General features: G+C 40.0%; 1 protein-coding gene across 2 annotated transcripts in view; it reads left to right on the top strand.

The window, feature by feature from the left end:
• LOC127653093 (protein kinase C beta type) overlaps positions 1 to 18,055 on the top strand; it is a 231,503-nt gene that overhangs the window by 176,080 nt on the left and 37,368 nt on the right. For both annotated transcript variants that reach the window (XM_052139605.1, XM_052139604.1), the window contains exons 12-15: positions 2,155 to 2,217; positions 4,674 to 4,812; positions 7,751 to 7,831; positions 8,383 to 8,490. In XM_052139605.1, the coding sequence (XP_051995565.1) occupies positions 2,155 to 2,217; positions 4,674 to 4,812; positions 7,751 to 7,831; positions 8,383 to 8,490 (391 nt within the window). The remainder of the gene's footprint in view (positions 1 to 2,154; positions 2,218 to 4,673; positions 4,813 to 7,750; positions 7,832 to 8,382; positions 8,491 to 18,055) is intronic.

The following is an 18,055-nucleotide window of genomic DNA, read 5'->3' as shown; positions in this document are numbered from 1 at the left end:
TGGATTGCATTGTCTCTTCTTTGGACACATTACACGATACAAGTCAAACCAAACTATTACGCAGTGAGAAGATGTCACTGTTGAGTGAAATCTTAAATATTACCAGCCAAAGGCTAATCATAGACATTTTTAGATGCATATGTGAATGATTAACACACATTGTAGAGGGTTGAGCTTAGAATAAAAGAGCATTCATGGGATTTTAAGAATCAACATCGGGATTGTTTAATTATAAATCGCAATTAGGCAGTAAATGTATATGTTTGCCTAACCCTCCTGCCAAATGTGTGAGTGAGTGAGTCCCAGTGTGTCTGCAAGAGAAACGGCTCAGTTTCAGTCTCTCTCGCTTTATAGAAGCATCACTGACTGCACTAGGAACATCGCTCTCTGAGTTTGCACTTATTTAGACAGACGGCTTCTTCTTTATTGATATGTTGGACTTGATGAGAATGCATGAAAAGTTGAATATAAATATCGATAAATGAATCTAAATTGTCAATACAATTTCGTGAGAGAATTATCTAGATTTATCTATGTTTGATTTTATTGACAGAGCTCTAGTGTTTTATAATAAGTGTAAGGTCATGAAGTGTTATTTTAAATAAGTTTATTATCTCACTTTAGGTCCAGTGATAATGTTATAAAAGTTTTTTTTAACATTAAAACGGTCAAAATGTAGTAATATATAATAATTTCCCACCCTGTTTTTGCACCCTCTATCTGAAACGCTCTGTTTTGGCCTAAGTGCCTTCTTAAAACTTCAATGTAAATGCCAAATGTTTACTCATTGGCTAACATCATGCAGCCCCTCAAATTCAGCAAACCCAATCGGAAGAGAATGAATAAGCCCCTCAACATTATAAAACACAATTGCAGGGTTTACACATAACGCACATCCAACACATTGCCTCTGAATATATTAAACTGTTCATCTTAAGCAAGCTTAAGTTAACACTCAGCACCATAAACTATCAAACAGTCATGACATTTGAAATATTCATGGATGAAGTGGTTTACTTAAGTTTTTTGATGTGTTTTTAACTGGCCCAACCTTAATAACAGTTCCTTTGCAATGCTTGAATCGTATTTTGACTGTTCACAAGTAATCCATGCTTTCATGAGCCGGATAAAACAAAACATTTTCAAAGAACGTTGAAATGACACACACACACACATACTGGATGTGCACATCACCGGAAACACATCGAAATGGTAAAAGACGTCCATCGTCAAAGACGTCCTATGTTTACCTACACCAACAATTAAAAATAGCACAGATGGGCAAAAAACGCATCCATGAGGCAGCAGCAGAATGAAAGAGAATTGCTTCTCCCTATCAGTGTTGTAACTTGACACTGTGTCTTTTAAAAGCGGTGAGATATCTGTAGATGGCAGTGGTCAAATAATCTGCGTAGTTCATATTTATATACAAAATAATTCAACAGTCCAGATGGGTCCCATGAGGTGTTATGTTAGGAATAGTTAGCCACGGAAGGCCTGCTCTCTTGACTTGAAATGCACGGCAGTTGGCGGGGGCCAAGGGTGCGACAACGCATGTTGTGCAGTGTGTAAATGCAAATTAGCAATGTGTCATAACTTCATGAATTTCAAAACGAGTTGTTTCAGCAGGGTGGCAATGATAAATGCTATTTTTATACTGGAGAGGAAGTTTTGAGTTCTGAAATTCACAGTATGTTTTTATAGTACATTACCACTTATATGTCTAAATATCAAGTGAAATTTGATTCTCCATTTCATGACCCCTTTAAAAAAGAGCTAGATGCATGGCCAGGTCTAATTGCCCCCCTAGATTATACTTGTCCCCCCCTAACGCCCCCATTTCCAGTTCTGATGGGAAATGATCAAGGGGCCCCAATCCTGGTCCGACGCAGACCCAAGCACTTGCTCACCATAAAGATCAAAATGCCCTCCCAAGATAGCTTCCTAGTCCAGTCGTGGCTAAATGGATCAAAATGGAACAAAACAAAGAGATTTTGAGATGAGTTTTTAAAAGTTGGACTGTTTTTAACTATGACTCATCTAATGCAATAGCTGATTTGAAAATTTGTAGAATAGATTTTGAAGATAAATAGCTATTCATTCCCCATGCTCAGACTTTCAGATTGATTCGTATCTGTGTGTTTGTGTGTTTAGGTTCTATGCCGCAGAAATCGCTATAGGCTTGTTCTTCCTCCATTTGAAGGGTATTATATACAGGTAAGTGAAGGCCAGACAAAAGCACTGCATGTCAGTCACTCATAGACGTGAGACAGGGCTTCCTACTAACCGCTAATAACAGCTGACTGCACCATATGTGCACAGTAAAGGCCATAACAAGGGTTTGGATGTAAGACTACTTTCAGTCAGAGCAACATGTACCATAACACACATTATGTAGTATGCTTACCCATAACTATGTAGCAGCAATAGCAGAGTAGATGGATAGATAAAGGAAAAATAAATTTTACATAAAGCTAATTATAATTACTGTAGACAATTTTTTGTCACCAAACTATAGCTAATTACTTAGTATGTACACACACTTTCATACACAATTCACAGCTGTATCACAGATATTGTGTGCCCATTTGTGTCACTTAATTACTAAAAATATTATTGTTCATTTTTGTATATCTGTATCCTTTGTGCCCCTGCACAGTGGGCTAAACAGGAAGTGGTGCTGTAATTCAGGCTGTTAAAAGGAAACCTCCAAACCCTTGAGCTCAAATCTCACACCGCATGTTTCCACTATAAACAGACACCACTCATTAATATTTTACACAGCCCTTCTCCCTTTTTTCCCCTTCATCAAACTCATCCTGTGCTTTGCTCCTCTTCATAAAGCTACCACAGAAACACATGATAAACTCACCATGAAAACCTTTCTTCTGTCTCTCCCTTCATCTCTTTCTTAAAGAACACATTCATTTTTTTGCAGTCTTTGCTTGTATAGGTCAAGAATTTTCAAATTGAGATTTCAAGGCCTAGAAGACTAAAAAAACATTGTGGCAAAATCAAACATTTCAGTAGCGCATTACAAAGTGTTAAAATGATTTAACAACATTAGTTAACATGCTCTAACAATGAACAACAATTTTACACAATTTATTAAACTTGTTTAATGTTAATTTCAAAATACAGTAACACATTTTTAAATCAAAAGTTGTACATGTTAACATTAGTTAATGCACTATGAACTAACATGAACAATTATGTTTTTATTAACTAACATTAACAAAGATTAATAAATGCTGTAAAAAATATATATTGGGCCTAAACTGTGCAGGGTGGCTCTAAATTCCACCAACTAATGAGGCATACATCAATGTGACACTTTGTGGTGCATAATGTAAGCTATATAATAAGATACTGTATTTTAAGTTTTTTGCTAATAACTGGAACTGTATGGCTAGAAACATATTTTTGCCCCTATTTCTTGAGTTCTCCTGAATCTACTGATCACACTCTCCCATTTTTGTCTAAAATTACATTTTCAGCATTTTGAATTGATTTAAAAACATACTTTTTCAAACTCTTCCTAGTCCATATGGGCAATTCACATGGAATTTGTAATGCAATATATACACTGGAACCCTCCTGGCAAAAAGCTATCAAAAGAATCTAGAGTTAAACCGCTGTACCAAATTTACTGATTAATCATGTGCAAAAGTTGCTTTTTGGATGCATATTTTTTTTTCTTTTTTTCACTCTGTGTTCTTCACTCTGTGTTCCTCTGTGGCCGGCGCTGGAGTGTTCTACAGTTAAAGTGGTTTTGATCTACAGTACAGTATAATAGTGCCTCCTGAATTGTAATAAAATAATCACTGACACTTCTTTGGGATTTTTCATAATTTACACTATTATTTCATATTTCTATGGATTTTTAAATTGCGATATATAATCTGGTGAATATAGGCTATAAAAAGATACATTTGGTAAATACTTAAATATAGAGTATTGTAACAGAGCCAAGTCTTTGTTATATTAAAATAAGAGTCCTGAAATAAGTAAGTGTATACTGGGTTTGTTTATAGTTAACAGTCCTGCATTTTGAACCAAATATAAAATAATTTCTGATTAATATTGGGATACTGGAGGGCCTGGGCAGCTCAGCGAGTATTGATGCTGACTACTACCCCTGGAGTCACGAGTTTTAATCCAGAGTATGCTAACTGACTCCAGCCAGGTCTCCTAAGCAACCAAATTGGCCCAGTTGCTAGGGAGGGTTGAGTCACATGGGGTAACCACCTCGTGGTCACTATAATGTGTGGTTCTCACTCACCGTAGGGCTCGCGATGAATTGTGCATGGATGCCACAGAGAATAGCGTGAAGCCTCCACATGCGCTATGTCTCTGTGGTAATACGCTCAACAAGCCATGTGATAAGATGCGCGGACTGATGGTCTCAGGCGTGGAGGCAACTGAGATTCATCCTCCGCCACCCAGACTGAGGCGAGTCACTACGCAACCACGAGTACTTGGAGCGCATTGAGAATTTTGCATTCCAAATTGAGGAGAAAGGGGGAGGAAAAACAAATATTGGGATTCTTTTTGCACAATAAATCCTTATCCATGAAGGTCTGAAAAAGTCATGAACATTAATTTGTCAAAATGTTTGGGAACCCCTCTTGCTGGTTTCTGTTCTCCTCTGACTCCTCTTCTTTGTGCATCAGAGATCTAAAGTTGGATAACGTCATGTTGGATGCAGAGGGTCATATCAAAATCGCAGACTTTGGCATGTGCAAGGAGAACATGTGTGAGGGAGTCACCACTAAGACCTTCTGTGGGACCCCTGACTACATCGCCCCTGAGGTAGGCACTCACTTATGATTCTTCTATGAGTGTGTTGATGAGCGACCAAGTAATCGGTAATCAGAGGAAAGCCAGTGGCCTACATATTTCATGTGTGTATAATTCATGGAAATTTTAGAGTGTGCCTAATGCAGCAGAACATCTACCAGAACTTTTACTACAATACCTGGATACATACTCACATACACAGATATGCACATGTGCCATACAATCAGCTCACACCTGGATTCCACTCCATACATGAGCATCCAAACAAGGACACAAGCAAGCACATATTCACACAAACTAATCACTGCATGTACAAGCAGGTACTACTGGTTCATTCACCTTCCCTTGATTATTTTATGTTACGTCAGATATATGCAAGTACATGGATGTGCAGACATACACAGTGGCCCAAAAAAGTATTTGGACGACTCAGCCATCCCAGGTGGTAATAGCACTTGGAAGATATCTGTAATAATACTGATTTACATAGAAATTAGGCATGTTTGCTCTAAAAGAGTGACAATGACTTGATTTAAATACTCGTGCTGCAGCACTATGTCAGCGCATTTAGTGGGCGGTTAAACTACTGTAGATTGCATTAGTGAATAAGATGCAGGTATTTGTGCTGAGATACCTGTGATACAATTGTGAATTCACCCTAAAATATTTGGACACTTTGTGGTTGTCAAACTTTGTGGAACATGTGCATTGTTAATATGCACACCTGTGCTTAGACACCTGTGTGAACTGACGTCATCATACATCCTATACAATCACCTTGGAAGCACTTAGAAGTAATTGCAAAAATGGATGAGAAAAAATGTGGAAGTGCTGGAAAAAGGTCTAGAATCATTTGTCTGCAAATACCACTTGGTTAGATTTGTGAAATCAAATATAATGACATTCGCAGTTTAAAGAGTGACTTAAGTTTCCAAAGAATTATTGGAGTCACTGTTGGTACGTGTGGTTACTTTTGTAGGTGTGTTAAACTGTAAACCTGTGCTTGTATGTTTGTGTCCATGTTGATGGGCTCAAAGAAGGGCTGACTGAGTAATTAAGTTGATTAGATATCTCATGTTTGTCTGACAGAGCAGCAGATGGTACTGCTCCAAGTCTAACGCCATGAGCTAGAGATGGATTCATGTCAAATAAACACTCACAATCCCAGACAGAAAATGCTGTTGGTCTTAAGGAGTGAAGCGATTCCTGTACTTCTAATACTCAGGTTTAGTTGCGTATTACATTTTGTGTCAAAGTCACTTTACATAAAACACAATTTGATACATTTTGAAAACAGCATCAACACTTCAGGGCCTCTGGAACTCTCCACACATGTAACTATGTGCACAAAAGGCTGGTTTAGATTTTAATATTTACAGTTGTCCTTTGATTGTCACCCATTTGTAATTGGTTTTGTTTATGCCTTATGCCCATGGCTGAGACACTTGTGCCCTCTGTTAGTGATTTGCTAAAACTTTTTGAGTGATTTTACAGTATATTCCTGGATACTAGTTGTCGTAATGTTCACGGTAGTATTTTCTAATTTTATTACAATTGAATATAAACTGTATACTGTGACTTCATGGTGAAAAGGAGTAGGACATTTCTGTTTTTGTGCCAAAGATGTACAGCAAAAATCTTATTCTTGATGAGAGATTTGTATTGCTTTGCTGTAAAAAAAAAAAAAAAAAATCTAAAAATGACAAGTACATTTACCTGATATTGTTTTAGAAGCAGCACTGCATAAGATATTTAGGATTTTTTCAGAGAATGTTTTGCAGTAAATTCACAAATGAAAAGAATTACAGTTTCAGAATCGGCAAGATGTTTATCATTAAAAAAATGAGGTTCATAAAAATATACCCTCTTGCCATCCCAGATGTTTATGAATTTCTTTCTTCAGCAGAACACAAACAAAGATTTTTAGAAGAGCATGTCATCTCTGTAGGTCCTCACAATGCATATGAATGGGTACCAAATTTATTAAAGCTCCAAAAGGACAAAAAGGTAGTAATCCAAATGACTCCAGTGGTTAAATCCATGTCTTCAGAAGAGATAGGATAGGTGTAGGGGAGAAACAGATCACTATTTAAGTGCTGTGTTACAATCAATCTCCACTTTCACGTTCTTCTTTTGTTTTTTACGATTCACATTCTTTGTGCATATCGTCACCTATTGGAAAGGGAGGAGAATTTATGGTAAAAAAAAGATGTAAATATTGATCTGTTTCTCACCCACACCTATTATATAATTTCTAAAGATATGGATTTAACCACTGGAGTTGTATGGATTACTATTATTTCTATATTAATACTATTATTTCTATATTATTTTACTTTATGTGCTTCTTGGAGCTTCAGAATTGTGGTACTCATTCACTGGCATTGTATGGACCTACAAAGCTGAGATATTCCTCTACAAACCTTCATATGTGTTCTGCAGAAGAAAGTCAGTCACACACATCTGAGATGGTCCTTTTGGGTGAGCTATCCCTCTAAGAAGCAAGGGGGTGTGAAATTTTGAACAGAAAGACCTGTGTAGATTATTATTTTGTCTTGCAGGATATTTGTCAATCTTTTCTTTCTGAAGGACAGCCCTAAATAAAATAAATATTATAAATAAAAAAAAAACATTATATTGTATCTCTTATATTTGTATAAATTCTGAAGGGGTGTGTAAACTTATGAGACAAAAAGGGGGATGCAAACCTATACACTCAACTGCATATAAATATTTACTATATATGTATATAAACTATTTACACTATTATTCCAGAATGCATTGCAACATGGTTATATTTTAAATAATTTGTTGTGCTATGACAGAACATTTCCTAGTCTGCATTGATTTCACAGTAAAATCCAGAATACAGTATTTTATTGCAGAAAACGACTGTTAAATCTGTTGAAATCTTGGTATTTTTTACAGTCTGTGTGTGTATGTGTTTCAGATCATCGCTTACCAGCCGTATGGAAAATCTGTGGACTGGTGGGCCTTTGGAGTTTTGCTCTATGAGATGTTGGCTGGGCAGGTAAGAGTTACGACAGTCTAGATCTGAAACGAGGCCCAAATGGAGGGTCATGCCTTTTTTGACCTTTTTTTTTTTTTTCTGGTTTCCTCTCCACTTCTGGCAGTTAATAACTTCTCAAGGTCAGTTTTTATTAATTATGCTCTCCAGAGACTGATCTGGCTCAGTCAATTATTTATTAATTGTTCTGAAACAAGTCAAGCTTTTAACGCCGGAGAGAAAAGAGTCTGGATTGTTTCCAGTGGAGACTTCTACTATTGAGTTTTCCTGACAAAAGACATTGTAATTCTCTCTCTTTTTTTTTTTTTTTTTTGTCTTCCCAAAAACAAACATGACTTGAGAGGCTCTTTTATATGGTGATGACTCTCGAATTTCTGTTATTAAAGGGACAACAACTTCTGTGCTGGTACATGGAAAATTACAAGCAAATGAGACATAATCCATGCCATTACTGTGTACCATTTATAGTTACAGCAAATTATTATTCCGAGATATTTCATCCTCACCCCCTCTTCTTTCTCTCACTCTGTTTCTCTGTATATCTCTTTACATAGCCCCCATTTGATGGTGAGGATGAAGATGAATTGTTTCAATCTATTATGGAGCATCATGTGTCCTATCCCAAATCCATGTCCAAGGAGGCTGTAGCCATCTGCAAAGGGGTGAGCAGTCAGTATACATCACATTCCTAAACCATCACCCTGTCTCACACTGCAAGAATATCACCCTGTCACACACTAAAAGAATGTGTGCGTCCAAGACAAATTTCCATTGTGGATTTAATATATAGACAAAAATGCAGCCAGTAGTGTTGCTTATTGGCTGAAGCTAAAGGCAGATAACTGGAAGGAATGAGCTATAAGCATTCGTCAATAAGGAAGGCACTTAACTAGAGGTAAATGGATATATCTGTTTTTCCGATATTGGAGCTATCATTTATCTGAGGTTGTCTTCAAAAATAATGACATATATAGTTTTCATGCATCACTTAATGTCATAAAAAGTCCAGTAAACATAAAATAAAAGCTAAATCAATATTCGGTGTGACCACCTTTGCCTTTAAAACAGCACCAATTCTCCTAGCAACACCTGAACACAGTTTTTGTTGGCAGATAGAATGGTCCAAGCTCCTTGTAGAATTTGTCACAGTTCTTCTATCTATTTAGGCTGTCTCAATTGCTTCTGTCTCTTTATATAATCTCAAACTGACACAATGTTCAGTGGGGGGCTTTGTGGGGCCCATGACATCTGTTGCAGGGCTCCCTGTTCCTCTATTCTAGTCTTTTCTATATGCAAAATTAATATTTGGGAGGCTAACATTTATATTTCCTATTGACACTCTAAAGCTGAAGATATAATAACCATCTTAAAGGGTTAGTTCACCCAAACATGAAAATTATCACATAATTTACTAATAATTAACTAATAAACTTTAACTAATAAAGTTTATAGTAAATAAGTAAATAATAAATAATAATAATTTAAGCCATCCTAGGTGTATATGACTTTCTTCTTTCAGCCAAACCCAATCGGAATTATATTAAAAAATATCCTGGCTCTTCCAAGCTTTATAAAAACACTGCCATCCGAACCTTGGTGCTCACCAAACAAGTGGACTGAGACACCTTGAAAAGTGGGTCTCGGGGGGCTTTCACACTGGGCACGTTTTCTGCGGTCCAATTCCGAGTACGGTTGTTCCCTGTGCTCCCCGCAGCATTGGTCTGATTTCACACTCACTTGATTCTATCGAACCCCAGGCCATTTGCGTTCATCTTACGTCATCACAAACACGCATGGTGAACACAACGCAACTCGTCATACTTTTTGTTTTTTGTTATTTTGGTGGCATTATGCACATTAGAGTGAACGACAACTGCGTATATCTGCGCTTCATGGCGTAACTTATCAGATGTCCAGGGGAAGAAGGCTTGCTGCTGCTTGCAAACAGTATTTTTTGAGGAGACTGCTGATTGCAAGGAATTCGTCTGCACCTTTGTTTAAACTGCACGCTTATTCACGCTCGTGTCCAAGGTGAAGTTATCGTTACTGCCATCTCCTATTATACCCTATATTTATAATCTAGAATAGTATTTATGTATATAGTATTTATAAGTTGTATAGATAGATAGATATACCGTATTTATATTTATACTTTTTTGGGACTTTCAGGAATGTGTTGATGCTCGTGTGTTGTCGAACTAATGATGACGTCATCAGCTAAAGAGCATGCGCAGGTTACATTACTTCCTGAACTAGTGCGCACCAAAATCAGAGTTGCTTTAACATTCACGCGAATCGCACTACAGTTCCATTGCAACCAAACTCAGACCACCTCCTATAGGTGGTCTCTGGTTCGGTACCACAGTGCGTACCCAGGTCCGCATGACAGCTTTCACATTACCGATTTTTAATGCGAACCGTGCTCTATTTCAAACTAAACTGCCAGTGTGAAAGCACCCTCAGTCTGCTTCCAAATGAACTCTGGTGAGGTTCGAATGATAGATGAATGCAGCATGGACCAAATACGTCTAAACAGACCAATAACAGGAAGTAATTTGCCTTTAACACTGAACACAAGCATAGCTGGATCTTCTCATCATAGGAGCTATGTTGTCCATTACAGTTCGGTATAGGCATCGGAACCGCCATCAGCCGTCCTTGCAGCATATCTTCCTTTGTGTGTGCAACGGAGGAATTCCTTGTGCTGTTTTGACTCCTTTACACATTTTATTAGCTCTTCGTTTGTTCTCAGCTAGTCAAAATACCGTCATATATATATATATATATATATATATATATATATATATATATATATATATATATATATAAATATAACGAGCATTTCACCCAGCAGCCAGCATTGTTTTGGATGTTCGGCAAGTTCCGTCGCAAATTATACGCCAAAAAAGCTGTCTAATCAAGTTGTGACCTTATCTTTATGCCTTTTGTTTTGTATCTTTAGGTTCGGTGTTAAAAATGCCAGTGTGAACGTTAAGCGAACCAGGACTAAATGTATTATTTTCTTTTTTGTTCTGAACCAAGAGAACCAAACTACAAGTGTGAACACACCCTAAAAGTCCATGGTGTATTTTGAACTTTTTTTTTAAAGTCCCATGTTATGCACCAAATCATAATTTTTCTAGTTATTATTAAATTTTATGTTATACAATAAATGGCATATGGGATTTTCATAATTTTTAACTCTTGTAGCCTAAATTTAAATGCCCGTCATAATAAGGAAAGACTAAGAAATCTTTGATTCTATATATAAATTAAAAAAATATATTGGCCAATTCATTGTTATCCAGATAATTCAGTTTAGGACTGTCCCTGTAATAAGTGTACTATAAGTTGCTTTGGATCTTAGAGATCTACCGTGTTGCAGAAGATCCCAGGATTACCTTTGCTCAAATTTTGGGTTGGAGGTTGTTTTGTTTCCATTTAAGGATCTGGGTTGGTAATTCACAAGGGTCAAACACAGGTCATTGTCTAGAAGGGTGCAGAAAGAAACTGTTAGTCTCCTCAGCATGTCGCTGAGGAAGTACTGAAGTTGTTTCAAGGTGACTGTCAATAATGTAAAAGTAATTTGCTAACGGCTACCTTAAAAAATACCAAAATGTCTGACCTAGCCTATTAATATGCGCATCACAGCTCTCTCAAAATCTCCAGTTCTGCCTGTCTCTCTTTCGCTCTATCCTTCATTGACTCTCTCTCTCTCTCTCTCTCTCTCTCTCTCTCCTCTCTCTCTCCTCTCTCTCTCTCTCTATATATATATATATATATATATATATATATATATATATATATATATATATATATATATATATAGTAAAACAAATCCTGTTTGTTTTTTGAAGATATAAACACAACAAAACCAGACAAAAGTCCCAGAATGACAGGGGCATCTCAGTCAACAACTCTGAGTATTCCCTCAAAAGGCACCTATCTATTTGCTCATTCTTTACTTGTTTCTTTTCAACTTTTCACTGCAGTGCCAGAGTAGAGCATATGTTTGTTGAGAAAAGGGAATAAAAGAGTTTTATTCCCTTTTGAAGAATGAAAGACAGGCTTGTGCCATGGAGGATGCAAGTACATTCTTATGGTGATGGGGACATGAGACATCTGTTGACACGGTGGTCTTGGGGAAACCTGCCAAGAACATGTCCGAGACATATTTCATACAGAAATCAAAAGAAAAAAAATAAGAAAATGCTTAAAGAAAATAAAGCACATTTTAGGACATTGACTTTTTGCATTGTGATAGGCAGTCATTGTACGTTAGAATCTTGTTTGTAAGTGTCTTGCTTGGTTAAATAAAAAACAAATCATTTTATGAACGTTTTCCCTCTCAAATTTCATCACCGTAATATTAAAAGATTAATTTTCATTACTGTAATGCAAAAAAGCTATACAAAAATATATTATTTAATTATCTATTAATATTGTTTATATTATACAATTTTAGATACATACAGTAATATACAAAAGTTTTAGGCACTTGAAATGTTTCACAAAAGCATTTGTCTTATATTTTATATCTTCAACTTTAGTGTGTCAATAGGAAATATACATTTTAGACACCCAAATATTCCTTTCGCAAACAGAATAGAATAGAAGAACAGGGAGCCCTGTATGCATGACTCCCACAGAGCCCCCCACTGAACATTGAGTCAGTCTGGGATTACATGAAGAGACAGAAGTAATTGAGGCAGCCTAAATAAATAGAACTATGGTGAATTCTCAAAGAAGCTTGGAACATCCTATCTGCCAACAACCAAGTAAAACTGTGTCCAGGTGTCCCTAGGAGAATTGGTGTTGTTTTGAAGGCAAAGGTTGTCACATCAAATATTGATTTAGCTTTTTTAAGTTTACTGGAATTTGTATGATGTTAATTGATTAATGAAAATTATTTGTAGCATTATTTTTGAAGCTAAATTTTTCACAAATTCCTAAAACTTTTGTGCAGTACTATATATATTATTTAGACCATCTACTTAATATTAAATTGTATTTTTACATCATGGCAGTATTTGTCACTTTAATTTATGCTGATTTAAATAAAACTCATGGTGTTTCTTTTTTTTTTATTGTAATATGGTAAACAAATTGTATTTCAGTAATGAGAATAATAGAATTTAAAAAAAAAAAATCTAAACATCCAGACACTTTACTAAAATGATAGTTTGGGCGGAAATGTGCTTAAATGTCATGAAAAATAATGTCACAATGCAAAATGTAGTAATGGTCCTACAAATAGGTTTCATTTTCTTATACATAATATAATCAATATTGTTTCTTTTGATTTTTGGCATGAAATGTAACGGTGAAATTTTTTAAAATTTTTGTGAGACTGACCAGATCAGTTGATTTTCCCTGGGCTTTGATCTTCTTCCACCCAGCATGCTGTCTGTTGACCCATTTTGTTTGAGTTAGGACAAAGGAAATATTTGGTATAGGGAGGACAACAAGTTCTAGAATATAAAGTGGAAATGGAGATGTGAGAGCAGGTGTCTCCAGAGGAACCTGTGCACTAATACATTCATGCTAATGTGAGCATTAAATAATGAATCAGCCCTCCATGCTCTGAATCTAAATCCTGCTCCTATTTGACTGGCTTCATGAAAATGCAGCATGCTGCTGCGTAAAGCCTGATATACAAAATTCCCCACCCCACCTTTCCTCTCTGTTCTCTCATTTCTGTGCCTCACTTTTCTCTATTTTTCTCCTTTTCCTCCCCTTCATCACTCTTTTCCTGTTGAAAAGACCAGCTTGTACTAGAATGCATTTTCATACTGGTTCACAATGGTTTATGCTGGTTTGGTGCTGGTCTACCTTCCATAATTGTTCCCTCATAGATACAGATGCTCTACCTAACACTCGTTCTTTCTTCCTGTCAATTCTTCTTTTGCTGTTAATGCCACCTCTCCCTCCCTTTCATCTGTCTCATTGTCATCTCACTTTGTCTGCAGAGTTCATTGTCTTGATGAGTTTTCCATCTCTCTCTTCAACACATGATCTGCTGGTACTGTAAGTGCTTGCTAAACTTCTCTAATAGCTTAATTCTTCAGTGCAGCGAGTGTGTCAGATTCTGAAGGCCTCTTTCTCCAACCATCTCTTAAAATAGAGCAGGAATACTAAATGAATCCTTGACATTTAAGACAGATTGGAAAATCCTGTAAGTTTGGACAAGAGCTGCTTTAAAGTGAGCTTAGGCACAGGGCGCTGCTGCCCGCACTGCTGGTACAGCTACAATGGAGCCATGCAATATAAATGAGGGATTTCCCTTAACCAAGCGAAGCAATCGTTCTTCAGGCACAGTAATTTAATGACTAATTTCGCCTGGCCTTGTGACTTTCAGAGGACAGATGAATAAATTAGACCTGTCTTAATCAAAATTTTGATGCCTTATTCTGCTATAAGGAAGAAAATGAAAATTCTTCCTCTTGCTTGTGAAGTGACTGGTGTTTTAGTTTGAGGGGGAATATACAGTAGGGTTTTGCTCACAGGAGATCAGCTGTTGGAGTATTCATTTGTGCCACTTAGAGATAGAAGGGAATGGTACAGCCAGTGTATAATACGAATCGGTTACCTAACGTAACCTCGGTTCTCTCTAGATGAGAGAACGAGTATTGTGTAAGCTAGCTTACGCTACGGGAAAGATTCATCTTTTCTGAGATATTGAAGCCAAAAAATTATACTTAATTTTGTATCATTTGTCAACGCAGTGCAGCAACTGCAGACCTTGAGCGGGCTAGCTAGCGAGCTCATTGGTTGCTCTGCGGCAACTGCTGCAGCCTATAGACGAACTTGGGCGAACTCGCGTCCAATGAGAGGTGTCTGCGCGCTTACTGCATCAAAGCCCGCCAAAATGGGCGTGGCTAGAGTGCATATAAGCGTAGTTCGTAGGCTGGAACCCTGGTTTTCATTGAATGAAGCGAAAGTTGCTCGTGGCGCGAAGCACGGCCGGCTACGCAATACTCGTTCCCTCATCTAGAGAGAACCGAGGTTACGTTAGGTAACCGATTCGTTCTCTTACGAGAGGTTCTCTCAGTATGCGTAAGCTAGCTTACGCTACGGAACCCATTGTCAACGCCGTGCGCGCCAAGCATCCACTGCATGAGCCCCGGGGTGGGGGACCCGGGGAGCCCTTGTGAGTGGGGAAATAATATTTGGCCGGCAAGAGTGCGGGCCAGTGTGTGTGTAATACATAAGCACATAGTGGGAAGGGAACGACAGAGCGGCGGTGCCGGTCTGTGTGGAATGAGTCCCATCAGTGCAGCTCACCAGGGGAGCTGTAGCATATTAAACCGCTAGTAGTTTTGCCTGCAGGGCGGGCACTTCCAGATTGTAAAATCTGACAAAGGTGGAAGGGGAAGCCCAGCCCGCTGCCACACATATGTCGTGAATGGAAATCCCGCTGGACCATGCCCACGATGAGGCCATGCCTCTAGTGGAGTGAGCCCTAATGCCCAACGGGCATGGCAGGTCTTTTGACGTGTATGCGGCAGCAATAGCGTCCACTATCCATCTAGACAGTGTCTGTTTCGAGGCGCCGAGACCTTTGGTGTGCCCTCCGGACGAAACGAAAAGCTGCTCAGAGCGTCTGAAAGAGGCGGAGCGCGCAGTTTACAATCTCAGTGCTCTGACTGGGCAAAGGAGATTGGCGTCGCATTCGCTATCGGATGCTGGCAGCGCCGATAGGGAAATGACCTGTGCTCTGAAAGGAGTACCGATCACCTTGGGAACATAGCCGTGTCTAGGCTTTAAAATGACCTTGGAGTCACTTGGTCCAAACTCAAGACACGCAACGCTGACAGACAGCGCGTGAAGGTCTCCCACACGTTTGACTGATGACAGGGCAGTCAGAAAAACGGTTTTGAGTGAAAGGTATTTCAAATCCACGGATTGAAGTGGTTCGAAAGGGGGGGCTTTCATAGTTTTGAGAACTATAGAAAGATCCCAGATAGGAACCGATGGGGCGCAGGGGTTCATCCTTCTAGCTCCCTTGAGGAAGCGGATGACCAGCTCATTTTTTCCCAGTGACTGGCCGTGCAGGGGTTCAGCGAACGCCGCAACGGCCGCCACATACACTTTGAGCGTGGATGGGGATCTGCCCTTATCCAGCAGCTCTTGTAAAAACACGAGCAGCGATGATACCCCACATGTCCGTGGGTCCAGGTCTCTGTCGGTGCACCATTTTGAAAACACAGACCATTTTGACGCATAGAGTCTTCTCGTGGAAGGGGCTCTAGCGTGTATGATGGTGTTTATTACCCCTTCTGGCAGAGCGACGGGTAGTGGTTGATCACCCACGCATGCAGCGCCCAGCGCTCTGGGTGGGGATGCCAGATCGTGCTGCGAGCTTCAGAGAGGAGATCTGCTCTCACTGGGATGGGCAACGGTCCGGGAACCATGTCTGATTCTCCCAACGCGGGGCTATGAGGAGCACCGAGTGACGTGTTTCCCTGATCCTCTGCATTACCTGTGGCAATAGCGAGATGGGAGGGAAGGCGTAAAGCGGGCGGTTGGGCCAGTCCTGGGCCAGCGCGTCCTCGCTTTTCGAGAAAAATGTTGGGCAGTGAGAGTTCTCTTCAGACGCAGAGGTCTATCTCTGCTCTGCCGAATATGCGCCATAACTTCTGGACTGTTTGAGCGTGCAGGGACCATTCCCCTGGAGGAATATTGTCTCTGGACAGTCTGTCTGGGCCGTCGTTCAGGTGGCCTGGCATGTGCGTCGCCCTCAGCGAGTGCAGGTGGCACTGGGACCAACTCAGTATGCGTTTCGTCAGATGGAAGAGGTTCCTGGATCTGACACCGCCCTGACGGTTTAGGTAGGATACCACAGATCTGTTGTCCGAACGGACCAGGACGTGGTGACCCTGAATGACCGGAGAAAGCGCATAGCGCGTACTCGACCGCTATCATTTCCAGACAATTTATGTGAAGGAGCTTTTCCTGAACTGACCATAGGCCAAAAACCGGAGAGCCCTCGCAGGCCGCGCCCCAACCCGTGTTGGACGCGTCTGTCGAGATGACTATTCGGCGAGATACAGCTCCCATCGTCACTCCCCGCTGAAACCATTCGGCCACTGTCCAGGGCTGCAGAGCTGAAATACAGGTCTGAGTCACCTTGATCGGCTGGCGGCCTGTGGCCCAAGCCCGGCGAGACGCGCGGGTGTTTAGCCAATGCTGAAGCGGGCGCAAGCGCAGTAAACCCAGCTGAAGTACTGCTGTGGCTGAGGCCATGTAACCTAGCACTCTCTGAAATTTTTTCAGAGGCGTGAGGCTGTTCATCTGAAAGGACGCGGCTAGTCGCTGAACACGGCACACGCGCTGTGTAGATAAGCGAGCCGTCATAGCCACGGAGTCTAGTTCTATTCCAAGGAAGGAAATTGCCTGACTGGTCTGTAGTGAGCTCTTGGTCCAATTGACTGCAAGACCCAAACTGTTCAGATGGCTGAGGAGAACTGTTCTGTGAGACAGAAGCTCCGTATGTGACTGTGCCATAATCAGCCAGTCGTCCAAATAGTTCAGAATTCGCAAGCCCTGACTCTGCAGGGGTGCGAGCGCCGCATCCATGCACTTCGTGAAAGTACGGGTGCTAAAGACAGGCCGAACGGAAGGACGGTGTATTGATAAACCTGGCCGTCGAGGCGAATCTCAAGAATGGCCTGTGACGGGATTTATCTGAATCTGAAAGTAGGCATCTTTCAGATCGAGAGATAAACCAGTCCCCTGGCGCGTATGCGCGAGGAGTTTCCTGATTGTAAGCATTTTGAACGGTCTTTTGCAAGCACCTTGTTCAAACCCCTGAGATCTAATATTGGTCTGAGGCCGCCGTCTTTCTTGGGAACAAGAAAATAACGGCTGTAAAACCCCGACTCGCTCAGCTAAGGCGGCACTTTCTCTATGGCCCTTTTGCACAGAAGGTTTGCTATTTCTGAACGAAGCATGCAGGCTGCTTCCGTGTTCACAATAGTTTCGAGCCGCGCCTGAAGCGGGAGGGCGGCGATCGAACTGTAGCAAATAGCCCTGTTTTATTGTGCTTAACACCCATTTGGATATCCCTGGGATAGCTTCCCACGCTTTGAAGCGTAACGCTAGAGGGTGAATGGCCAAATCGCCATGATTGCCGCACACAGCGCGCTGAACAGAATGTGTGAGCGCACTTACTGTGCTTATGCATGACTGCTCGCAGACAGCAGGGACAGGCTGTTCTGTGAGTGA

Source organism: Xyrauchen texanus, chromosome 12 (assembly GCF_025860055.1).
Source record: "Xyrauchen texanus isolate HMW12.3.18 chromosome 12, RBS_HiC_50CHRs, whole genome shotgun sequence".
Taxonomy (NCBI): Eukaryota; Metazoa; Chordata; class Actinopteri; order Cypriniformes; family Catostomidae; genus Xyrauchen; species Xyrauchen texanus.
The sequence above is the reverse complement of the archived record's forward strand: the minus strand, read 5'-3'. Positions and strand labels throughout refer to the sequence as shown.